The sequence below is a fragment of the Schistocerca gregaria genome, chromosome 5 (genome assembly GCF_023897955.1).
Source record: "Schistocerca gregaria isolate iqSchGreg1 chromosome 5, iqSchGreg1.2, whole genome shotgun sequence".
NCBI classification, from domain to species: Eukaryota; Metazoa; Arthropoda; class Insecta; order Orthoptera; family Acrididae; genus Schistocerca; species Schistocerca gregaria.
The window spans coordinates 447615420-447642442 of NC_064924.1; the positions used below are offsets into that span (position 1 = coordinate 447615420).

Genomic DNA, 27023 nt, shown 5'->3' on the forward strand with positions numbered 1-27023 from the left:
AGGTATTGTTCATTTACATAAGAACCATAATTAATGAAAATATATTAGGTAAAATAAATGTAACAGACTTTCAGATTTTCATAACTATTGTAGAAACCAATCGTGATAAAATAAAATACTGACTGAAACTGGTCATCGTCGAAGGACTTTATATTGTGATCAAACACTGGAATAAACAGATATTACAGTACTTGGATCACTGTTTGTATTCGCTATTATGTCGTAGCTTGTGAAAGACGACCGTGTTACAGCCATATTTTTAGACTTGTCCAAGGCCTTTGATAAAGTTGACTATAAAATAATATTAAACAACCTAGAAGCATTAGATATAAGATGAACACAAAGTGAATGGTTGCAGTCTCACCTGGAAAAGTTGCAAAGGTTAGAGAGAGGTCACTTGTCAGAAATCAATTCCCAGACAAGAAGCATGTAAACATAGATGTGCCTCGTGTCAGGGTATTAGGTCCAATTCTGTTGTTACTATACAATGTCTTACAGAGCAAGGCACTGATCTAGAACTGCTGTAACAGACAAAGCAAATTCAACCCTCACGGCTAGTTGCAGTTGAGCAGTATGTAATAAATGCCAATTGAACGCAAAGAAACAATTCCCATATTCTATGTGTTTATGGGAACTGTATGTCACAAGTTCGCGACAGCCACTGTCTTGAGGTGACATACAGTTCCCATATACTGAGTGTATGTCACGAGGTGGTAACAGCCAATGTCTTGCGGTGCACCCAGTATATGGGAACTTTATGTCACCACAAGGCATTGGCTGTTACGAGCTTGTGAGAGAACTCCGAGAGCACAACGTGCTGATAACATTCGACTCTAAAAGATCCTTCTTTTGGCATCAAAGGCACAAAACATGGACACGATTTTATAACTGCATAAAGGAGTCATAAAAATAATCAATAGATGTAGTAGTATGGCATATTTTAAAGAGATACTTTAAAAAAGCTGGCTATCCTTACTACACCATGTGAGTGTATCACAATCTGCTTTGTATGTTAGAGAAAACATTAATAAGTATTTCATCAGTAGTTCTATGGGTTGTAATTGAACAAGAGCTACTTTGGACTTACATTCACAGTGGAGAAACAAACAAAAATTCAAAACCGTGTTTTGTTCCAGAGATAAAACTTGTATAATGAATTGTCCAAGAAGATGAAAATGATTACATTTCTTTATAAAGCAGCTAAAACATACTTCGTAAGTAATGCACAGTAAACAAATAAAAATTACTTAAATGACTTAGAGTTGTTAATAATGAAAGGTGACAACTGCTACACCTTGTACCACATGATGCTAATCGAACTGTTCAGAGTTCAACATCTGTTCATTGCGGTATGCTGACAGTTTTTCAGACGGACTGAAGGTAGGACACGAAGACATGCGGGGGGCACAATTAAAAATTTTGGGCAATACAGTTAGTTTTATGAACAGAATGAAAGAAGAGCGAGGAATGCATCGTTCAGGAGTCACAAGCAGGTGAGTGTGTGAAGTGATAAAACTATGTTTTAAATCATCTGGGCTAGATTGTGTATGATCAAAGAACACTTTGCTTAAGGACCAACAGAAAGACGCAGTGCAATCGTCAAGTCACTGACCTCATTTTCTAGAGAAAGGAGTTTGCTCTGTCGGTTCATCCGGATTTAGGCTTCCTGTAGTTTTTCTAAATCATTTCAGCAGATGTGAAGATGTTTCTTTCAGCAAGGCCACGGTCGACCATCTGTCCTATTGACGTACAAAGATATATATCCTACGTGTGTGTAATCTTTGAGCCATATATTTCCATTGTAAATTTTATGATGAAAAGCCCAACATTATTGTGACTTGTTTTCCAGACGTATAAATAAATTAATAATAATATCGAAAATGTCTAAAACGCTCACCTGTGATGAGTAAAAACTACGGCTAATTCGAGATGGCACACATAGCCTGTTTGCCTTCTTCGAGTCAGTGCAACGATATTTTGACGCTATATTCCTTAATATCACACTGTTTCACTTGCCAAATATTGCAAATGTGCCATAGATTATCATAGCTGTATAGTAAACTTTCATTTCATAATGGTACGATGTTTTGTCAATCTCCTTACTCTACATGTTTGAACATATTCCATTATGAATAGCGCGCACACAATTCACGCAAGGATCAGACGGTTCTATACATAATTTGCGAGAGAATTCGTCTACCAAGAAGAAATGTTATACATAGAAATTCCGCCGTATTGGCACTCACATATATTTGTAGCAGAATCCTGGAACATATAATATTGTGGCTTACTCGGTCCAGATTAACTTTCTACATGGCAGTCGGCATGGGACCAATAATTTCCGAGACTTGAAGAAAGTTTTTCAGGGAGGAAACCAAACTACTACATGTTGTGCGGATGAAATTGGGTAAAGATCACACCCGACAGGAGAGTACATGCAGTTATTCTTTCAACGATGCATCCGTGAATGGAAAGGGAATAAAGTGTAATACGTGGCACGATAAAATATAACCTCTACCATATACATCCCGGAGAGTCACAGAAAATATATGCAGTTTTTCACAAATTTTATATTTTGAAACAGTCAAACAGGCTGCTCATCGCATTTTAAGCCCTATCCTTTCGTAGGTTCCATGAGCATAGATTTTATGTTTTAAAGTTAATATAACACGAAAGAGTTTCGATTACGCCTGTGTTTGATTATAATAATGAGATCGATTGTATTATTCCTTTTTTCTAAAATGTAACGATATCCATATTATACAAAAGGAGTAATACTGTTCTTTGTGAACACTCTTTATTTCATCTTTTCACGTCTCTGACGTAATTGTATCGGTAATGTCTGTGTAGATCGTCATACAGCAGAAATATCTATAGAGGGAGCTTGAAGTACTGCGCATGTCGCCAACACAAAATCGAAATAGCCACGTGACTGTGGTTTTCACATTTTGCCCTAAGACTGAAATTTTAATGTTATAAATATATGCTCAGTTTTCACACATTTTCAAATTGAAATAAAATCACTGATATTCTGCCTGCGATAGACAGTTCTACATTCGTCGTCTTTCGTGACACTCAACAAAAAAGATAATTGTAGCCTTCAACACATTGTTGAAAACAAGTGAAACTCCCTCGCGTCTATCTCATCAAAGCTCTTAGTCAAGTTCATTACAGATAATGACTGCAAATTACTAAGGTGTCTATGGGACGAGTGTAATGGAATTCCATAACTTCAGAACGCTTACAGACAGGTCTTGGCCCGAAACATAATCACCTGACTTTCGTCGACGACAAATTCCGTTTTGCACGTCTTAATACTCATTGTGTAGTACTACACCATTATGTAAGTCGTACGTTATTTTATCTGTATTTGCGACTTTAATTTGTCACTTGATGGTGGCCTAAAAACCCGAAAAGTGGTTCGCGATCGAATCAGTTGTTGCAGAGCGTCAGGAGATTGTTTTATTTTATTAGTTTGTGTATGTAGAATGGAAAAATTAGTCTGATGTGATATTCGCTTTTAGGACATTTCTTGACAGTGACAGCAAAAGACGTTGAATAACTGGTTCTCCAGCAGCGACTGACTGCCACTGCTGTATGGTGGTAGCAGACAGCGCGGTACAAGCTGGATCAAGAGATGGTGTAAGCTGAGCAAGGAAGCCGTAGCAACAAATGTTTACCGATCTTCTGTGTTTAATCGAGACCAAGCTATATAAGGTACACTACTAATATAGCAAGGTACAGTATCTGTTCAAAAAGTTTCCATATACGTAACTCGATATTATCAACTGCACTTTGCCATGCTTTGGGACTAAACAAAACAAGCTAGCTCCATTGTCCTCTAATAGTTGTACTGGTAAACACTGTTTCACCAAATCCTCCTTTTTAGTATTTTGTCTTCTCTATTAACACACACTGTTGTACCGAATACATTGTTACATCTAAATGTCACGTAAAATTCCACTTAAAAAAAGAGATCGTCTCTTAATAAGCCGACACAGTAGGGGTTACATTCTACAAGCACAAACGAGATTCGACAGCATGTGCCACACGGCAACAATAGTCAATAGTGCAATGGAGGCTGTACCCGTTGTGAAACGAGATATTACAGATTGTCGTAACATTCGCACATATTTGTTTCTCTCTTCTCTAGTCCGATTATATAGTCAACCAAAGTAGCTTGACTTCGAAATGATACTGATACGGACCCGTAAGTTTGTATATACGATAGGAATTCAGCTGATAATTAGCCACACTATTTCGGGACAGTTAGCATCAATAAGAACTGAACTTCAACAGGCTTTTAAGGGCAACATAGCACGTTGTCACACGTTTGATCAGCAGGGTCTCCTTCATAACAGCTCATATAGACACATCTAGAGAAACATCTTTCTTCACTGCACGCCCGCCCATAAAGGCAGACACACACACACACACACACACTCATAAATACACCGCCTACCACTGTCCTAACAGAGATGTAGGAAAACTCCAGATTGCAGAGGGAAACTGATTCAAAAAGTGAAAAATCAACTAAGCGCCACTACTGGTGGTGTACTGAATAATGCACACAATATCATCAACACATATTTCATAAAATGATAAGCTTACGACCACCATAACTATGGTGTGGTACCATCAGTCAGTTATATTTCAGTGGTTGAGACGTTATGATCTACACTAGTTACGGAGAGATAGAGAATCGAAAAAACTTACATCTGATATGTGAAATGCCACTGGAATCGTAAAAGCTTCTAACTTACTTTTTTCAAAACTCTATAAAAGTACTACGCTGCAAATAGCCATCATCTATTTTATTCAGAAAACAAGAAACGTTACATTCACGATTTTTTTGTAGTTGCGCCACGAATCCACTCATAATTGAGAATAACGAACTCTTTGACAGCTTCAGTTACTCTCGCTTTGTAGAAAGCGTCCACGGAGAATTCCTCGAGCACCTCTCTCCTCCGGTCGATGTACAGAAAGCGATCGTACGATTCTCTATTGGCCATTAGAAGCCGCAGCCGGCGGCTGTCCATCAGTACTTGTGGTTGGAGAATAGCAGCGATAATACTGAGATCTGCAGCCATGTCGTGCCAGCACTCGATGAACTCCGTAAGAGTATAACACCGCTCGGCGTCCAGCCCGTCACTTGCGATCTGTGCCGAGAGCGTCGAAAAATACACCTGCTGGAGTGAGTGTAGGTGGCGGTCCCGGAAGTCCTGATCCGTGCTCAGCAGGAGGATGGTCATCACGTCGAAGACTGGCGGCGCGTACCGCACCAGCTGGAAGTCGATCAGCCTCGCAGACTCCGGCCTGCCGCTGGCATCGTACTTGACCATCACGTTGCTGGCCCAGAAGTCGCCGTGGCACACCACGTTCCGATGCACTGTGGAAGGCTTCCTCAGCTTGAGAAAACGGTGGCAGATTTCCCGGCGTTTTCCTCTAATCCGTCTAGCGATGTCAGCGCCCTCTTCACCTGGCCAGACTTGCTCGGCGAGCGTTGCAATAACTTCAACACCGGCCACCATCCAGCCGTCTATCAGACTGTCTACCTTCGAAAGTTCAAAATCCTGGTCGATTTCGGTGGACCACTTCTCCTGGATGTAGCCTCGCGAACCCTGCTTCTCTTCGTAAATCACGGAGGTTGCGTGGAAGTAGGCTAGTGTTTTCAGAATTGTCTCGCAGTGGCCGTAGTCGAAAAGCTGCCTCGAATCCATGGTCCTGAAACCAAGGACTGACAAGTCATCCAGTACCAAAACTTGGCGATTGGCCACGTAACATTCACAAGTGCACGTAATACCTCGTCGCAGCGTTGGCAGGATTTTCGAAAAGAAATCAGCTTCCCGCTGGAACACTTGCACTGTATAACTCTTCCTGTCATCCAGCAGCGGAAAATTTGGCATGACTTTGGCGAAGAAATGAAACTGCACTCGCCTGCTATTATTCTCACAGTTCCCTTCGACTCTTGCTGTTACAAAAATACGGACGTGCGCACACGTAAAACCTATCACATCCTCACTGGCAACTTTCACACTTTTCTCCTCCACTGTAAAGTTTTGCGAACCGATGCGCGCCGCAACAGCGCAGAGAAGTAACTCCTCTGTCAAGATGTCTGAGTACCGCATTGTCTCACACTGACTGCTCGTTGGAAACACGGAGCACATTCTAATCTACGATGTTCAAACAGGCGGCGGGTATCACCGTTTAAGAAGTCTCGCAAACATGCGTTCGTAAGCAGTGTAAACTTAAAGTGGAAACAAAGCGGAAATCTTATCTGAATCTAACGTCACGAAGATGAACATATAACTGTGATACTTGTTTGTCACTGCACGTCATACGTTTTACGAGGACTCTTGGCATTTTGTCTCAGATCGTATGAAAAGTGTGTTCCAAAACAGGCGCATTGCTAATAGAACACTCAGTAGCAAATTAAGTATAGACAACTAAATTTTCATGTGGAGTGTCTGTGGCTAAGATTACTCGCGACTGGTATGCAGCTGTGAGTTGGGTGTGATTTTGTGACCTGCTCTAGACAGAATAGTACATGGCGTTCTGAGAACATTAAGAAAAATCAAACTGTGTCATCATCGTAACCGTGACTGATTCGAAGAGGCTCAGGCGCTGATTATTACTAAATAACGTCTGCTTCACCATTTATATGTACAGGGTATAAGGAGCTGCTCTCTCAATAATTTGTTAATACTGGTAGTGTATGTATATGCAACTCGTAAAATACGTTCTTTCATCAAGATATACGTTGAATTTTATACGGTCAAAACATGGCCAATGGTATGGTTCTCCCGTAGTTTTATTGTTGACTACAACTACAGCTTTCATCTTTAGCACTTGTGCTTTCATCTTTAGCACTTGTGCTATTCATAAAAGTTAAAGCAACCAGGAAAACAATAAACGACCAACAGTGAAACACAACATGGCTGACAACGAAGTGTATTGGTAGGGCAATATTTGACCGTCAGTCACACAGAGAAAGGAAGCGAGAACAGGGACTGTTTCGTTACACTGCCGCCTGAGCCTTGCAGACATTCCTCTCAGGTGCCTATTGCAGTATTCACTTCTGTCCTGCGGAACCGCGTCATAGCATAGATCCCAAGACATACAAAAAGCCGTTCAGTATTCACACGTGACAGAGATTGGTCTGAGCTGGATCCAAGACATGCTCTCTCGTTTCCACGGCGTCCGAGATGCGCGCAAGTGGATTGCGGTCATTTGCAGAGGCGGGGGATTGGGGGGGGGGGGGGGGGGGGGAGGGTGGAAGAGTTAAACAAGCATCCTCATGTTCATAGTGTGTTCATTAATTCATTCTGACGCAGTTTGGGAAGTGTGGGAACGCTACCTTGATGAAGGCATGAGTCAGCACCTACAGGGAAATAACAGCCACCGAGACACATTCGGAGATGCATCATTGATTTCATGCCTTCTCAGGTAAACATCCTTCAGTTGAGAAAAGTTCCACCTAGCTGAGGATTACCTTACAGGTGAAAGGAATGCACTGTGTGGCCATTAAAGTACACATAGGCTACCTTCACATGTATGTGTACCACGACTCAACGAACCAGTTAAACATTTTCCAAGTTTGATAGCCTAATGGAGGCGATCTTGCCAAACGTCTATGACGTGTGTTGCACACGTGTATAGATATAGGGCGGCAGTGTCCCTACTCCAAATCAAGGAGTGATTCTTGATGGTATGGCTATCCGTCAGTTGTTCTTGCCATGCACTGAAATGGCGAGTGGCTTGCTTCCCCATCGTCTGTCTATTCGTTGTTGCCATACGTCTAGTTAAAGGCAGACCCATCATCCCTAAATCACTTCATCTAATTATCAATTGGGAAAATGTAAGTTCTGTGAGTGGTGGGCGTGGCCAAGTATCCGGCAAAACATTACTAAATGCATTCTCTCAGAACTATTTAGAACAGATCGTTCAGAAACTCACTCGTGATGAAAATATATTGGACCTAAAAGCAGCTAATAGAGGTGATATCTTTATTTCCACATAGCATCTTAGTGGTTATGAGGCAGCTGCGACGACAATGGTTATCAAGGAACAAAGATCAACTAAAACATTGATAAAGATTTATATATTCAGCAAAGTAGACAGAGACGCAGTAGCGTCGTATATTAGAAACGTTTACCTCTGAAAAGGAGAGTGAAGAACAGTGGCTCATGCTTAACGGAACAGTTGACCATTCACTTGTCAGACTGTACCTAATAGAGCAGTTCATGATGCGAGGGATCCTACATGGTATATATTCGCAGTAAAGAATCTTCTAAAGGAACAGAGACTACTCTATAATAGGTGCAAAACAAAGCATAAGACGATAGACATATAGATAAGGAAATGATGACTGTAGCGGGTTGGACTGTCAAGAGGGCAATGACAAACCTGCAACGACTGCCGTAGGACAATTATACCGAAGGCTCTTGTGAGTTAACGAGCATTTCGTTCTCATTTCAGTATATGGCCGAAAGAGACAGCCTTCCAGGAATCGTGAAACGAATCCTGTCGTCCAGGACCGTGTGACACAAATAGCACAGATTCATCAAAAGATAGGGAAATTCACAGGCATCTATTGGGCTGAATGAGGCCAGGTCTAGGAGCTGTAGTGTGCGAGTGAGGCAGACGAGAACCTACGTCATAGGGAAACACCGTAGGAGGTGTTTATGCCCAGGGAGGCGTTGCAGTGTTAAATATGGCGGACCTGAGATCGGCCATAAAGGGAAATGTTTATGAAAACTATTTAATTCTGTAGTAATTCAGGGAATGAAGCCACAGTAATTTTAATCTACCATCTTTTTTAAATAAAACTTGAATATTGTTCATATCTGTATTAATTTAGGATTTACGGCTGAAGTGAAATTAACAAGTTTTGTGACAAAGATATGAATGCTAAAATCTGTACGCTTTGGTCGATCTTAACGATCGACATTTCATACAAAAGCGCATCATTAAAATGACAAACGTTGTAATTATCAACTCTGTAACTTTATTTGTTTAAAAGATATAGTAAATTTAAATTATCAATATTTTCAGTTCAGCATCAGAACATCATCTCCTCCACACAAAACACATTGAACGATGACAGCATGACATCTTATCAAATCATTAGGTAATAGACCAGTTGTTAGAGCATAATAGTTACTTTTGTTCCTTAGTAATTTATCAGAAAGCACATTGGTGCAAGGCAAAGATTAGAAGGAAATTGTATTGGTTTTATGTAAAAGAAATTACCATTTATTGTGTAATGGATATTATTGATACTTTATTTAGAACGTGTAAGTGCTCAAGTTTTGATTATTTAAATGTGTTAAAATGTAAAATAATGTAGAATAAGCTGTAGCCAATCAGACGGACGGCTGCAGGGAAGGCAACTGCACTAGTGTGTTGAGCGAGGATATTCGGCACGCAGCAGACGCGGCCGGAAACGGGCAGAGGGACAGTGCTGGTGGAGAAACGAAAGCGGAAGGTCGGTCTTTAGGTAGCTAGGGAGTGAAACGACTTAGCAAATTTCGCGTTGAGCAGCCGCATGCCGGGCGTGAACTCTAAATTTCGCGTCGATAAAATGGTTCAAATGGGACTTAACACCTGAGGTCATCAGTCCCTTAGACTTAGAACTACTTAAATTAAGACATCACATACATCCATGCCCGAGGCAGGATTCAAACCTGCGACCGCAGCAGCAGCGTGGTTCCGGACTGAAGTGCCTGGAACCGCACGGCCACAGCGGCCGGCTTCGCGTAGACAGCGAGATGGAGTAGTGGGCTTGTATTTCGCTATGAGACTGCGAGTGATCGAACTGTCTCAACTGGATACGCGCTCGAGTGTAACAGTAACTCTAAATACGACCACTTACACTATTAGTTTGCTTTCTGCATAAATATTCTCCTAACAAAATCGCAATTGTATGGCCTGCATTATTTATGGGTCGAAAATTTAGCACCCGATATAATTATTGGTGTTATTATATGTTATATTAACTTTCTTTAACACAATTTCGCAAACTTGTCATCAGCTAGACAATTTAACCAAAGGGTCACAAGTGTCTAATTTAGGGCTTGTAATGCGACACGTGAACTTCAACCCCTAGACGAGTTTGAGTCAAGACATTCCGACGAAGAGGAACCGCTTGTCAGCATGAACATTTTGGATGTTAGCTTTCAGTTGGGTGCTCGTCCGGAATAGGAATTCGGAAGGTGTGAATATATAGTACTCCTCGTCGACTCAAGATAATGAATCCGTTGGATGTGTTGAAAGGTCTGAAATTAGAGAACCATGTGACAGAGGAGACCGCTTGCTTTTACGATGTATTGGTTGAAGGAGCAAGTATGAAAGCAACTTCTTTCCTACAGTTATCTCCAATAGAATGGCCAACTCACCCAGTACTCACAGAACGTAGTCACCGCTGCTCTCAGATGAGCATAGTAAATGATACAGTGGATCCAAAAGTACAATGAAACATTGACGAAGGGTGAGGATCAGAAACAGTTTCTTCTTCCGACTATATCCAAACATCGAAAAGAGCTCCCTGCTTCTTCAAAACCTGCTCAAATGGCACAATTTGCACATTCAGCGAGAGAATGATTTTTTTTTATCGAATGAGGGACATTGAGCGACCTCTGAATGTAAATATTTTTTGATAAAATTTTGTGTTTGTTACTTTTTTTGATAATACATCACACTATAAGGCTTGTGGAGATATGAAATTTGGTGCGGTTGGAGAAATCAGCGAATCGCTTGGCATTTGAATATGAGCAATGACACTACATGACGATGTTGGCAGTAATGGGTGAACCACGGCCGAACACAGTGTTAAGAAGTAAGCAGTCGACCTAGAGAGACGACAGAACGACAAGACCGAGCAATCGCGATAGAGCACTCAGTGCACATGAGTCCTGGTAGTCAACGGAAGGCAGGATTCAGTTGCGACTGTGGATGGGGCCGTAATCAGTTACTATTGGTTGCCTTTTACAGTTACACACAATTCATTTTAAGCCAGTAATTCCAGACTCAACAATAAATAAAAATACCACACATTATTAACGAAAGGATAAACAACTGTGTAAATAATAGTGTTTTCAGTGAGTTACAATTTAGTAAACCACCATTAAATACAGATACAGCAGATAATGTTTTAAAAGCAAGCCACTGTGATCTGGCCAGAAGGCCTTACACGTCAGGAATGCAAATAAATTAAGAATTCCTTAAAACTCGATGCAACTTACAGGTATTGAAATATTAAAGGTAAGACGCCATAAACACAGCAGAAGGCATCAGACGCCAGAAAGTAAGGTTTTAAGGCTTACTGCTAAAATACAAATACCATTTTAAGGCACAATACAAATACCATTTTAGGGCAAATGACCACATAATTCGTCCTCAGCAGGACATCCAACAATTCTATCAACCCGTGTCAAACCGAATAAGTACTTGCATAATGGCTAGACATGGACCAACTTGTTATTGACTTGCTCCATTTGTGAAGCTCTTTCTCTTGGATAAATTATCCAATTTTTCTCAAATTGTAATCATGTGTTTCTCTGTACATGTATATCACATCAACCGATTTATGTTTCATTCGCATAGATACATAATTATTTCGTTGTGCGTCGTCTTTTATTTTGTCTTAGGGAGTGTACATTACCTCAGTGTACAATGGTTAAGTCAAGGTACATGCTTGGAATGGGTTTTCGATTTAAGAGTTTTTTCTGAAAGAAACAGGAAAACTTGAACGAAACTTAGAAGTTCCATAACGAATTGCCGACCTCTTATTTCGAGATCGTTGGCCATTTCAGTTGAAATTGCCCCTGTGCATCTAAAGATGGAGCTAGTCGATCTTCATTGTAATTCCCGTTTAAAAGAGAATTATGAAAATAGATAAGCCATGGCTAGGTGGCAACCGGACTGTAGAAAATCATAACAATTCTCTGTGTCTGTGTACAAGCCGACTGTTTGAGCTAGATGTAAATTTTATTACGTTTTCAGCGAGCCAAAAGCAAATAATGCAAATTTTTTTGTGATCTATGTTGTTGAGGAATAAGAAACAAAGCTACAAGCTGCACCTTCGCATCCCCCCCCCCCCCCCCTCCCTGTCCCACTCAGACAGTGTGGCGTCCTAGAGGGGAAGTGTGCACTCGGCAAGAGAGAATGGTGCGCTTACACGAACAGAGAGATTGGCCCTTGTGCACGAACTGCGCACGATAGCCGAGTTCTTGGCCATCCCTAGTACAGACCGTTTAGGTGTCTCGAACCTTTACTGACCTTGCGGCAGGTTGCGTCGATATTCCTAGATGATTTAGAGAGCAGTAGGTACACAGAATCAGGCAGTCGGCAATCTTAGTGTCAGAGAAACGGTGAGAGAATAATAACGACTTATTCGTCATAATCAATACAGCAATCGTAGGCGTCGTCCTGCTGCAGTCAGAGCCCAGTGGCGCAGGCTGGCTCGGCAGGTAGTATTTGTTTCGCTCAGCACACAGCAGGAGGAGATGAATGGCGATACAGACTCCACAGGCCGGACTGGAGCGTTGCGTTTAGGAAGCCACCGGCGAATGTAGAGCAGCGCCAGGCCTGGGCAGGTAGCAGGCATACGTTGGCAACATCTTTGAGGTGAGCGAGTGACGCCGTTTGGTGCAAATACACTACCACCTAAATCCTCTGGTGGGCTTGGTGCAGGAGGCATCCAATCGTGATGGTGAAGAAGGACCCTCACGCAGGATGCAGCGACAGCGGCTCGCAGACCCAAGCCTGCGGTAGCAGGCTGTGTACTCACAGGGCAGACGGCGGCTCGGCAGCAAGTCAGGTGCGGCTAGCGCCTGAGCCCGGCTGCGAACGTGGATGCCCAGGTCGGTACTCTGAAGACTGAAGTCAGCTGGCAGATGGTTCCCAGAACCAGGTCTAGCCCATAGTTCCGCAGCTAGCGGACGCAGCGTCTAGCAGTAGTTGAGGCCGGCTGACCCGCTCCAGGTCGAGACTCTCTTGGAGTAATCCTTAGTGATGACAGATACTGCATAGCAGGAGTGAGCGATATGTTGGCCAGTCGACCGGCCATGTTGAGATCAGTTTTGGTCTTTTAGGCCACATGTGGCAAAGCGCCAGACTCGGGCGGTGTGTTATCCAGACTGCCATTGCAACAGTCGCTGCCTACATACGGTGATGTGTCGACTACGTTCTAACAAGCTGTGAGTCATATGGCAACTAGACAAACTTTAGCGCCGGGGCAGAGATTTTCATGATGTCAACTCTGGCCCTTCAGCTTCTGGTGGAGAAATTCTGCTTGCTTGGCTACAAGTTACGGGCGCCAATATGAAAGCAGTCGTGCAACAAGGGCACTCCTGAAGCACTTTTTCACAAGGTATTATGAGAGTCAGGCGCAGAAGGCATCGCGTGGGCAGACTACGTGGTACTTCATACAGGTAATCTTAGCACACCTAGCTGAGCCAGTGCCGTTCTGGTAAATGAAGTAATCTGCCTGTATAATCAAGCGAGAGTCAACTCATTTCAGCGAGAATAGTTGCCAGTTCTTTAAGTCTACTTTTCAAAATTACGATACATCCTGTCACAACAGTTCCTTTTCTATTTGTGCAATAACATACGCTTCCATAAGCAAGTATAAGTGACTATGAGCTACGCTGACCAGAAAAATTAACTAAGTAATTTTCTCCGATGTAGACTACAAATTTATTAATATTCTTTCGTTACAAGAGCTTACAGCTCACGTGTCCATTCAGTTAGGCTGACTACTTTGCCTTCGAGTTGCTTTAAATTTTACTACGCTTATACGACAAAATAACGTAGCAACATGAGAAAAATTATAATATTTTTTTCGCTAACTTAGCCAACCTTTCTTTTACGATTCTTGACCACAGTCATCTTATAAATAGGTAAAATGTATTAATCATCTTAAAAATGCAACTCTCAAGGTTGATAGAGTCTGACCACAAGCTCGTATCGGAAAAGAATGGTGATGTAAATCGACTGAGTTCTTTCCAAACCGACAACCGAGGAATTTCCATGAAACGATTTCGAAAAACGTACCTTTGGCACAGCGGTCGACAAATCGAACAACAGTCATCATTGCTCCGTCTCTACCATCAACGTGGCACTCAGTATGTTATAAGGATTCACTAAGACTATCAACAGGTTCCAATTAAAACCTGTTGCTGGGACGATCAAGTCGATTTTCCTGAAGTGTAAGCAAAGTTGTAAGGTCAACTGCGTATTGAAATACGGCCAACTGATGATCGCTTACGGCTAAATAAATTTATAAGACAGCGAGGATGATCTGCAAAAGCGCACTATATTGCCCACAGCAGAGATGCAATGCCTGCAATTTCAACTTTTCTCCCAAATGCACCTATACGTACGGCATTTTAAATGAAAAAAAGCAGTCAGTTACAAAAACTGCTGAACGGCAATGTTTTAAAAAAAGTTTCATATTTAAACGTCTCAGACTGCGACTTAGACTACCAGGCTGAAAATTACTTAAAGAACAAGATGAATAAACATCGGATTTTGTTTTCGAAAACACACAATACTAGGCAACGAAGAGTAAAATAAGGTAAAATAAAATTGTTTAAAGTAACCAATTTAATATCCGACCCAGATTCGTGCACAATAAAAAAGCAAGATAAAAATCATTTACAGGCCAAAAAACTGTGAGGCACAGGAAACGTTGTAGTTCCATAGATCAAATAATGAATCAAAGTTGAGAATTGATATATTTGACGAATTAATTAAGCGTGAAGAATAAATGGCTAGAACATATCAGTAGGATTCAACTAAAAAGCACATGTGAAACAGGATCCAGAAGACCACGAAAAAGTTGGCCAGACCGACAGGCAACCTCCTGAGTGGGAGATCTCAAAAGGCCATTGATGGTTACTGTATTCGACGTCCAATGTATTGTCTATCATGCAACCACGATATTGGCTGTTAATGGCAACAGGAAACGGTACTGGAGATATCCAATGGTGAGCACAGCAAGGTGCGAAGTTGAACTGCTTAGTCGACGAGTAACTCACAACAGCGCTACTGGGCTAGTGATGCTGATACAAAGCAGAGCAATGGCAACGACAGACAAAGCAAGTATTGCGATATATCTGCAGCAACAGTTGCCGAAGTTGACATTTCATCCCAGAGCAATCCAAGAAATTTCGCACAGTGAAAAAGAATTTTCTACAAGATAAGTCAGTGGGAAGTGTGGTGTCATACACACTCGACTGTGCGGAAAATGTTCATGAGCAGTATAATTATGACGATACGTGCTTGACAAGTGAAAGCGTCGGGCTATGTACTTCATCATCTTTGTCGGGCAGGGAGCCACAAATCCCGTCTCCAGTGAAATACGGTGGAGGACAACCTTTTTCCAAGGAATGGATACTAAACTTAGTTAAATACATGGAAGATCATCCGCAGCGTGGTACAGAAAACAATATTGAACAAATTTCGAATAAGTTCGCAGCAATATGACCGTGTGGTGCACAAGAAAAACTACAGATATTCAAGAGAGGACAAGGCACTTCTTACGAAAACTGATTATTCCGCGTTTCAGTAATGCTCGACACAGTTTACATTATGTGCATGGTAGTGACCTACTACGTTATGCACATCAAATTAAGTGCGACACAGATGACAGTGATTTAAAGGGAAGCAGTGGATGGTCTTCTAACTTCAAACAGTGCTACAGAATTGGTAGATATAAGATAACAAAATTTCAATCAAAGCGTCAACTTGACAATGCACGGAAGACCGCGGGTTCGGCCTGAATATTTGTAGATAAGTTAAACAAACTTATCCTGTCGTTCAGTAAGGTATTTGTTTTCAACTACGACCAATTGCGATTTGAAGAAGAAATGCATATGGAAGGAACCCTGGAAATTGGAGGTACCAAGAGAGTTGTATCAAGATTAACTAACGTCAGTACCTTAATGCATTCGTTTACAATAATGTCGACTGTTAATGTGGATGGTAAACTGACTGGAAATTTATTTATTGTGCTGCGAGAAGTTGGAGGTGCTCTGCCCTTAGGACTCTGTCTAGCGTGCGTGATCTTACAAGGGCAATAGGGAATATTTACATCACAGTAAGGTCCCGGCGGAGGTTCGAGTCCTCCTTCGGGCATGGGCGTGTGTGTTTGTTCTTAGGACAATTTAGGTTAAATAGTGCGTAAGCTTAGGGACTCAGCAGTTAATTCCCATAAGATTTCACACACATTTGAACATCACAGCAAGCAAGAGTGGAAAAAAGAGAACTACTACTATGGTATGATCCCTGCTCAAAAGCAGGGATCGTAGCATTGTAGTCAAAATAGCTAGTCAAAATAACTAGTCAAAATAACTAGCTTTCGCTTGATTTCTGGTCTGGGTATAAAAATCGTACTCCTTTACAGCAAGCTATCCCTCCTGAAAAGTATGTAACATTGCAGTTCATACCACCTGGAACCACACGACAAATTCAGCCTCTGAATGTTTGTATTTTCTGTGCCAATAAAATATATTATCGCACCACCTGCAGCTGCGCTTTAAGGATAGCCAGTTTCAAGATAAGCTCCACGACAGACTGTTCCGCACGCATTGGATGTCGTCATATTGTATCAGCTCTCATCGAACCGTTGGACCAATATGATTCTATATGCATTCTTTAAGAGTGGATACCTAGCTAAACGTCGTGCACGGTTTCTATCTCTCAGGGAATTATCAGATCTTCATGGTGTGAACCTTTGTGATCACTGTGTCGCGCCATTTTTCATTACGTTTTCATAGTGCAAGTTAATGGTTTCTTCCGAACATTTACTAACAGTCGACGACGTGTAATACACGCATCCAATAGGAGTTTGATAGGAGTTTGATCTCTGCATTTCCCGGAAATCCGTTTTCTATCGCCCTCCTGATGCACATTAGCAACCACTATTTTCCTGTCATAATTGTTAACGCAATGCTTTGAGATTAGCGTTACTAAAAACCTCGCAGTCAAGGGGTTCGTTGCGATACAGGAACAGTTGTACAGCTGGAAGTGAAGACGGAAAGAAAAACAGCTGTCTTCCGTCAGAATCTTCATTTCGAGACCTCAGTGCTTTACTGTGAGAGGTATTGTTGGAGTTGGTGTGACCTCTCCTTCTTCCGTTCTTCGAACTGAATTACACAGCCAGTCATAAGGAAACTTAAAGTTTCACGATATTCTGAGTTGCGGTACAGTTTAACGATTTCTTAATACCTGGAAATAAACGAAAAAAAAGAATGTTAGAAAGGAAACAAGTTCTAGGACGGACTGGATGTCAAATAGCAAACTTTAAGATTTCCACTCTAGCACTTGTCCTCTTTCTTATTATTTTGGTGAGGGGGTAGAGGGATAGTGTTATTTATTTATTTAGTTGTCTTACGTTCCGTAGGACTATGCGAAGTAAAGCTACTTGGTCATCGAACGGATTAGCACAGCGTTTACAGAATGCTAATTAGAAAATTTATGAACAGAATAAATAAGAGTTTAATAAATTACAAGCGAACGTGGGAGAACATAACAAATAAAGTATTACAGACACTAACTCTCAACTGCTGCGGGGAAATCTCATAACGACTGGAAGGGATGTGCCTCAAGAAAATATTCCGACTTTGATTTGAATATTTGGAATTTATCATTCTATTTTTTTTTCACTCCTCCTGAATAGTGTGCACCTTTCTGTACGGTAGTTCAGGAAGTGTTTTCCGTGTTCACCTAATGAATGTTGCTGTTTCTTTTGAATGAGACAGTATTGTGAACAACAAATCTCATCATTGAACGTACGTACAGGGATGGTAGGGCCAGAATTTCGAGACATGTGAACAGCAGGCTACATGAGATTCCCGTACCGACACAGCAGATCACTCTGACCGCCCTTTTCCGAGCTTGTTGTCGTTGTGGTCTTCAGTCCAGAGACTGGTTTGATGCAGCCCTCCATGCTACTCTACCCTGTGCAAGGTGCTTCATCTCCCAGTACCCACTGAAGCCTAGATCCTTTTGAATCTGCTTATATATTCATCTCTTGGTCTCCCTCTACGATCCTTTCTAAGCCAAAAAATGATTTATCCCAAAATGTGATATACGTAATAAAATTGTGAAAGCACGTAAAGTAAATCAGTTCAAATAGTTCAAATGGCTCTGAGCACTATGGGACTCAACTGCTGTGGTCACTAGTCCCCTAGAACTTAGAAATACTTAAACCTAACTAACCTAAGGACATCACACACATCCATGCCCGAGGCAGGATTCGAACCTGCGACCGTAGCAGTCGCACGGTTCCGGACTGCGCGCCTAGAACCGAGTAAATCAATGTTTCAGTGTCACAGCGGAGATGATTCTTATGGTGAAGAGATCAGCACTCAGATTCTACACGGGATCTTGAACCTGATACCGTCACGAAAGCTTTCAACACACTCTCATTCCTAAGAATTTAAAATGGTGTACTTTACCTTTAGCCAGTAAAGCTTCGCTTCTACAAGGATTTCGTTTCAGATACTGTATGCATTGTGTTTTGTTGCATTTAGTCGTTAATGTGTTCTCTGAAAGGCACATCTGATATTGCCGACTACCCCAATAGGTACATGAATTTTATTACGTTCCACGACTTTTACTTGGGTCATCTGCAACATGTAAAATTTTTGAGTATTGTTGTCATGTTTAGAGGCAGATCATTGATATAAACAGTGATTCCGTTATGATATTACAAACTTTTAGGGATGATGGAGAAGGGTAAATGTTTCAATTTGAGGTAAGAGACTTTGGTCTAGATAAACCGAAGAAGAAAGTTATATGTGAAAATCGTTCTGATTCCACTGACAGTGGATCTCTTCCACTACAAGCTCTTTGCCTTCCACATTTTGGAAGGAGGTAGTATGGACCAATTCAAGAAAAAAGTGTCTAGTAAACATGGTCTCTGAATTGCATACCGTAAGTTCTTTTGAACCCCTGTTCATCTTTGATAATGTGAAGCACACCTGTTCTACTGAAGAAGTCCTCATAGCTCTTAATATTGAAAGGAGTCTATTGGATCACATTTGTATATGGCACCCGACAACCACTTTATAAACGATGTATGTTTTTGATAGGCTTTACATAGTAGACCCAGAGATGCTACTTCTGTTGGAGTAAGAGAGCGCTTGGCGCTCAGTTGCAGGTACCTGTCTCAGAGGGAAAGACAATGGAGGAAGCAGTTTCTTGTGGTGTGCTGTGTGAAGCCTTGAAGAGTTAGATTAATGTAGGAATGTCAATATCGTTGAACTTGGAAGCAGAAGTCTTCATGCAAGCTAGATAAATATGTAAAATAATTATGATTTTGTTTTTGCTAGCAGGTTAGTATAGATAAGTTGCTGATATTGTAATTGTTAAGTAACCCCAGAATGTACATAAATTGTTTTGATAAAAATGCTGGTCACATATTTCACTTTTGTAATGTTGCTAAGATTTATTAACAGAGCTATATGTAATTTGATGATCTGTATTCATCCCCTTTTAGTGAGGTTAAATGATACTTCCTGTTCAAATCTCATTGTTTGTGAATCAATTATGAGTAATATAACTTCAATTGTCAGATGTTTACGAAAAGCCAAACTTAACTTGCAATATAATTTTTACAAAAAAAAAATCTGTGTTAGTAATCCACCACAATCGGTTCCGCCTCACACTCCAGGTCATATATTTTTCAAAGAAGTTGAATTTTTAAAATGTTCTCGTTTATCAGCCAAAAGAATTTCATGTGCATTTCAAAGTATTATGGCAATCATCGCATGCTGCTGAGCCTGTAGCTAGCATATATCTTTTTAATGAGAGACCAGAATATATCGCGTTATTACGTTGCTGCTTTGGAGGTAAGACAATTTAATTTATTTGTTATGTGCACAGGGACCAAAGCTATCAGTTTTGAACCGGGCCAAAGATTCTGTGCGTAAGGGGCTGAATGTATTTTGCAGTGACTGTAGTTCTTTATTGGTACTGGGAGCGCCATTGCCCAATCATTTCGTTTAACGTTTTTGCTAATAACAACAGAGTAAGCACACTGCTTACAGTTACAACATGCTACACGATAATTCGAGTTCAGTACCCATTCCACAGTTCAGACATTCAAAGATTCAACGTGAAACGTCCCCTTAGAAAAATGTATGAATGATTGTGCTGGTAAACCCTTTACGCTAATTTGATTTTCAAACAGCTGAGCAGAACTGAACGTACTCAGACAATTCTCTCTTTAATTATTCTGATCATCACTAAGCTGACACACAATATTTTTAGCGCAACGCAATCTGACTTAATAATCTCTACAAAAGAATGGCCCTGACTAACAACCCATACCTTTCACGAATCAGTTACCTCACAAAAATCTTCGTTACTCAAACTACTGCAACACAGCGAGCGCCACTACTGCCAGCTAAATAAAAGATTCAAACTACGGAAGGCACTAACTACTGATATGCATAGTTAGCAAATGAAAGCTTTTGATAGAGAACAAATAATGTATTTACCTTAATAGTGTTCAAAAGTCAGTTCATGACATCCAGTCTTACAAATTAACTGCCTTCGATGGACACACGTCCATATCATCCGCTCTCAAAATTCCGCCATCTCTCTCCCCACATTCACCACTGCTGGCGGCTCACCAACTGCCCAATGCTACGTGCTGTTAACAGCCAACTGCCCAACAATACAATAGCGAATATTACAACAATGCAAACCAACCACAGCCTTCACACAGCACAATCAGTGATTTTCATATAGAGCGTTACATGGCGTTACCAACATAAAAAGCTAAAAAGCCTACTTACAAACTTAACCGTAAAGTTCTTTCTTATTTTAAAAGAACGCTACATGGTATGCATTTCAGAGCTCGTGTTTATTGAAGATTTCATTCTAGGTTTGGTCCAAACTAAATTATGGGAGCCAAAGATCTCCCAGTAGCAGAGGTACACTGTCAGAAGTATCAGAACAATTTTCACTTGTAACTTTCGACTCGTCGTTGCCGGACTAGAGTATCTTACCTCAAACTGATACATTTATCGTTCTCCATCGTCCCTGAAAGTTTGTAAAATCATCAAGGAATCACCCTGTACGTCAAGCAAAACAACGGTTCGAAAACAGAATCCTGTGGAACCGTCCCACATTGCCTCCCCCCCCCCCCCCCCATTTCCCTTCCAATTAACCCCAGTTGGATTCAAACTTCTTCTGTGTTTGTTGACACTGGAGGACAGCCTTATCTATCTTAAATCGCAGGTATGAGGTGAACCATTGTTGAACTTCCTCCCACACCCATAACGTTCCAACTTACGCATAAGTGTACCTCCACTTCTAACCCTCCGTTAAGGAAGCATTCTTTGGCTACGACTCTCTCAGGCATAAATCCAGCCCGTTACCGCGCCACACTGGTAATATCTACATCTACATCCACACTCTGCAAGCCACCTGACGGTGTGTAGCGGAAGGTACTTTGAGTACCTCTATCGGTTCTCCCTTCTATTCCAGTCTCGTATTGTTCGTGGAAAGAAGAATTGTCGGTATGCCTTTGTGTGGGGGTCTAATCTCTCTGATTTTATCTTCATCGTCTCTTCGCGAGATATACGTAGGAGGGAGCAATATACTGCTTGACTCCTCGGTGAAGGTATGTTCTCGAAACTTTAACAAAAGCCCGTACCGAGCTACTGAGCGTCTCTCCTGCAGAGTCTTCCACTGGAGTTTATCTATAAATGCTTTCGCGATTACTAAATGATCCTGTAACGAAGCGCGATGCTCTCCGTTGGATCTTCTCTATCTCTCCTATCAACCCTATCTGGTACGGATCCCACACTGCTGAGCAGTATTCAAGCGGTGGGCGAACAAGCGTAATGTATCCTTCTTCCTTTGTTTTCGGATTGCATTTCCTTAGGGTTCTTCCAATGAATCTCAGTCTGGCATCTGCTTCACCGACGATCAACTTTATATGATCATTCCATTTTAAATCACTCCTAATGCCTACTCCCAGATAATTTATCGAATTAACTGCTTCCAGTTGCTGACCTGCTATATTGTAGGTAAATGATAAGGGATCTTTCTTTCTGTGTATTCGCAGCACATTATACTTGTCTACATTGAGATTCAATTGCCATTCCCTGCACCATGCGTCAATTCGCTGCAGATCCTCCTGCATTTCAGTACAATTTTCCATTGTTACAACCTCTCGATATACCACAGCATTATCCGCAAAAAGCCTCAGTGAACGTCCGATGTCATCGACAAGGTCATTTACGTATATTGTGAATAGCAACGGTCCTACGACACTCCCCTGCGGCACACGTGAAATCACTCTTACTTCGGAAGACTTTTGTCCATTGAGAATGATATGCTGCGTTCTGTTATCTAGGAACTCTTCAATCCAATGACACAATTGGTCTGATAGTCCATATACTCTTTGTTCATTAAACGACTGTGGGGAACTATATCAAACGCCTTGCGGAAGTCAAGAAACACGGTATCTACCTGGGAACCCGTGTCTATTGCCCTCTGAGTCTCGTGGACGAATAGCGCGCCTGGGTTTCACACGATCGTCTTTTTCGAAACCCATGCTGATTCCTACAGAATAGATTTCTAGTCTCTAGAAAAGTCATTATACTAGAACATAATACGTGTTCCAATATTCTACAACTGATAGACGTTAGAGATATAGATCTGTAGTTCTGCGCATCTGTTCGAAGTCCCATCTTGAAAACGGAGATGACCTGTGCCCTTTTCCAATCATTTGGAACGCTACGCCCTTCTAGAGACCTACGGTACACCGCTGCAAGAAGGGGGCAAGCTCCTTCGAGCATTCTGCGTAAAATCGAACTGGTATCCCATCAGGCCTTCCCTCTTTTGAGCGATTTAAATTGTTTCTCTATCCCTCTGTCGTCTATTTCGATATCTACAATTTTGTCATCTGTGCGACAGTCTAGACAAGGGACTACAGTGCAGTTTTCCTCTGTGAAACAGCTTTGGGAAAATACAGTGTGGCAGTGAATGTGCTGCTGGAGCACCCTCGAGCAGAGGTCAACAGACGCTCCGCGGCTGCTGTGAGCCGCCCCTGCGGTGGCCGAGTGACGGCCGGCGCCGCACGTGGGCGCCACGCGCGCTGCGGCCGCCAGCGCCGCCCCTGCACGTGCACCAGGTGAGCCGCCCCTTCCCATCCCGCGCCCGGCCCGCGCCGCCCCGCCCACTTTTATTGCCCGTTATTACACGGTGTCGCGCCGGTCCCTGCCCTGCACTGCCGTGCCTGCGCGGCGCCGCACCGCTGCGATCCCTCGATACAACGGTCGGCCCGTTCCAGTGCCGCCCCGCGCCGCCCCCCACACGCCCCTACAAGTTGTTCCCCTTCGCGCCCTCAGAAAAATGCACCACCTGCCAATTTACAAGGCTGCGGGCTCCTTTCGGCGGCCGGTGAAGGTCGCTACGGAGCAAAGTAAGCGCTCTTGGCATTACAAGTGAGGTAACACCTTTCACTCTAGCCGCGGAAGAAATCAGATACTATTCGTCTTAGTACCCCAGGTCTGGTTCGTATGTCTAGTGGAAACTGAATTCCACCCAAGAATATCTGTCAGCCAGCCTCTCTTCTAAAGTTAAACAACATCTGAAAAGCAGACGCCGGAATGTTTTAGATAACACAAAAGTTGCTGTCCATGCACCAGCACGGTTTTAAAAGGCATCGCTCCTGGGAAACGCAACTCGCCCTTTTTTCACATGATATCTTGCAGACCATGGTTGAAGGGTATCAGACAGATGCCATATTCCTTGACTTCCGGAAAGCGTTTGACTCGGTGCCCCACTGCAGACTCCTAGCTAAGGTACAAGCATATAGGATTGGTTCCCACGTATGTGAGTGGCTCTAAGACTTCTTAAGTAATAGAACCCAGTACGTTGTCCTCGATGGTGAGTGTTCATCGGAGGTGAGGGTATCATCTGGAGTGCACCAGGGAAGTGTGGTAGATCCGCTGTTGTTTTCTATCTACATAAACGATCGATTGGATTGGGTGGATAGCTGTTTGCTGACGATGCTGTGGAGTCGTCGTTGAGTGACGGTAGGAGGATACAAGATGAATTGGACAGGATTTGTGATTGGTGTAAAGAATGGCAGCTAACTCTAAATATAGATAAATGTAAATTAATGCAGATGAATAGGAAAAAGGATCCTGCAATGTTTGAATACTCCATTAGTAGTGTGGCGCTTGACACAGTCACGTCGATTAAATATTTGGGCGTAGCGTTGCACAGCGACATGAAGTGGGACAAGCATGTAATGGCAGTTGTTCGGAAGGCGGATAGTCGTCTTCGGTTCGTTGGTAGAATTTTGGGAAGATGTGGTTCATATGTGAAGGAGACCACTTATAAAACACTAATACGACCTATTCTTGAGTACTGCTCGAGCGTTTGGGATCCCTATCATGTCGGATTGAGGGAGGAGATAGAAGCAATTCAGAGGCGGGCTGCTAGATTTGTTACTGGTTTGATCATCACGCGAGTGTTACGGAAATGCTTCAGGAACTCGGGTGGGAGTCTCTAGAAAGGCGGCGTTCTTTTCGTGGATCGCTACTGAGGAAATTTAGAGAACCAGCATTTGAGGCTGACTGCAGTACAGTTTTACTGCCGCTAACTTACATTTTGCGGAAAGATCACAAAGATAAGATAAGAGAGATTAGGTCTCGTACAGAGGCATATAGGCAGTCATTTTTTCCCTCGTTATGTTTGAGAGTGGAACAGGGAGAGAAGATGCTAATTGTGGTACGAGGTACCCTCCGCCACGCACCGTATGGTGGATTGCGGAGTATGTATGTATATGTATGTCTGTATTCAAAAACCGAGACGCAACAAGAGGAAACTAACTTAAAATACAAATATACATTGAGGTGACAAAGTAACGGGATAGAGATATTGCACATATAGAGATGGCGGTAGCATCAGGTACACGACGTATAAAAGGGCAGTCCTTTGGCGGAGCTGTCATTTGAATTCATGTGAGTCACGTGAAAAGTTTCCGTCGCGATTACGACTGCACGACGGGCAGTAACAGGCTTTGAGTAAGGAACGGCAGCTGGACCTAGACGCACGGGACATAAAATTTCAGAACAGCGTTAGGCTATTCAATATTCCAGGACACAGTGTCAAGAGTGTGGCTGTTGATATACTTTCCGGGATGTGAGGTCGTGGTCCAAGAACTTTTTCTGCTCCTTACGTTTCGTCCAGGACTGCGCTGGACTTCCTCAGAGGCGCTGCTCCGCTGAGTCGGCAAGACTCAGCGCCAGCAGGAAGTCCAGGAAGTCCAGCGCAGTCCTGGACGAAACGTAAGGAGCAGAAAAAGTTCTTGGACCACGACCTCACATCCCGGAAAGTATATAAACAGCCATGTCACCCGGTCGTGAAAGCCTTCATTCTGTCAAGAGTGTGCCAAGTACACTAAATTTCAGTCACTACCTCTCACCACCGACAACGCAGTGCCCTACGGTATTCACTTAACGACCGAGAGCAGCGGCGTTTACGTTTGTCAGTGCTAAGAGACAAGCAACACTGCGTGAAATAACCGAATAAATGAATGTGGGACGTACGATGAACGGATCCGTTAGGACAGTGCGGCGGAATTTAACGTTAACGGGCTATGTCAGCAGACGACCGACCAGAGTGACTTCGCTAACAGAACGACATCGCTTGCAGGGCCTCGTGACCGTATTGATTGAACACTAGACAACTAGAACACCGTGGCCTGGTCAGATAAGTCCAGAATTCACTCTGTAAGAGCTGATGGTAACGTCTGAGTGTGGCACAGACCCCACGAAACGATGGACCTAAGTAGTCAACAAGGCACTTTGGAAACTGGTGGCGGCTCCTTAACGGTGTGGGCTGTGTTTTCTGAACCGATCGGAAATAGTTACGTTCGCATACTAGGAGACCACTTGCAGCCATTCAAGGACTTCGTGTTCCCAGACGACAATGGTACTTTTGTGGGTGACAATGCGCCATATCACAAGACCACAATTATTCGCGATTGGTTTGAAGAACATTCTGGAGAATTCGGGAGAATGATTCGGCCACCCAGATCTCCTGACATGTATCTCATCGTTCATTTATGGCACATAATTTAGAGGTCAGTTCATACACAGAACCCTGAACGGTCAGCACTTTCGCAATTAAGGACGTCTATAGGGGCAGCATGGTTCAACCTTTCTGCAGGGGACTTCCAACGACTTGTTGACTCAATGCCACTTCGACTTGCTGCACTATACTGGGCAAAAGGAGGGACGTCACAATATTACGAGGTATCCCATGATCACTGTCACCTCAGAGCGTTATTTTGTATTGCCTGTTAGCTTGTGCGCGTAATGAACGTATTACTAGTATCCCCCTACTGGACCGTATCAGTCCCTGGGTGTAAGTTTTCGATACACTCTAAGGCCTTTGTTTTCATAATTTCTCGTAACCAAAGTATATAGAAAGAGTAGCTGTTGATCTTTTTCTACTTCAATAACGAATTTAATGTTTGGAAGGAGACTGTTCTTCCTACCATTTCTAGATGTGCTGATTAAATTAGTGACCTGCTCCACAGCGTGTATCGGAGACCAACACACATGGATCATTGCTCTAGTTGGAAAAGAAGAATGATTAATACGCTCGCAATGATTACTATGGGTCACGAGATCTAAACGCCGGTGAAGTTACACGACGGGAAAGAAAGGTCCAATACGATATTTCTGTGATCGATCCCCAGGGTGACAGACTGTATCGGCCGTATGTTGCGGAAACACTGCGAAAAAAGTATTTACAAATCGGCGAAGAATATCAAAGAGTGTCTCGTATCGGAAAAGAGGAAAGGAACCCACTAGCAGTATAGGGAGTAAATGTGGAAAAGTGGACGTTGAAATCATCGGACGGTCCATCAGTCTCGCTACCACCGTACTTAACCGGTATTGCAGATCGCGGCAGGTGGAGAAAAAGCCGTGGCCGAGCATGCGCTGTTTCAAATATACTTTACAATAAAATTCGCTGAC

The 27023-nt window shown here is 42.5% G+C and overlaps 1 protein-coding gene across 1 annotated transcript; it reads right to left on the bottom strand.

Moving 5' to 3' along the window:
* Window positions 1-4679: 4679 nt before the first annotated feature.
* LOC126272597 (uncharacterized) lies at window positions 4680-6174 on the bottom strand. The gene is made up of 2 exons (XM_049975539.1): window positions 5804-6174; window positions 4680-5724 (listed from the first exon to the last, which is right to left on the bottom strand). Exon 2 carries the CDS (start codon window positions 5718-5720, stop codon window positions 4842-4844), a length of 879 nt encoding a protein of 292 aa, XP_049831496.1. The 5' UTR covers window positions 5721-5724; window positions 5804-6174; the 3' UTR covers window positions 4680-4841.
* Between the last annotated feature and the right edge of the window lie 20849 nt (window positions 6175-27023).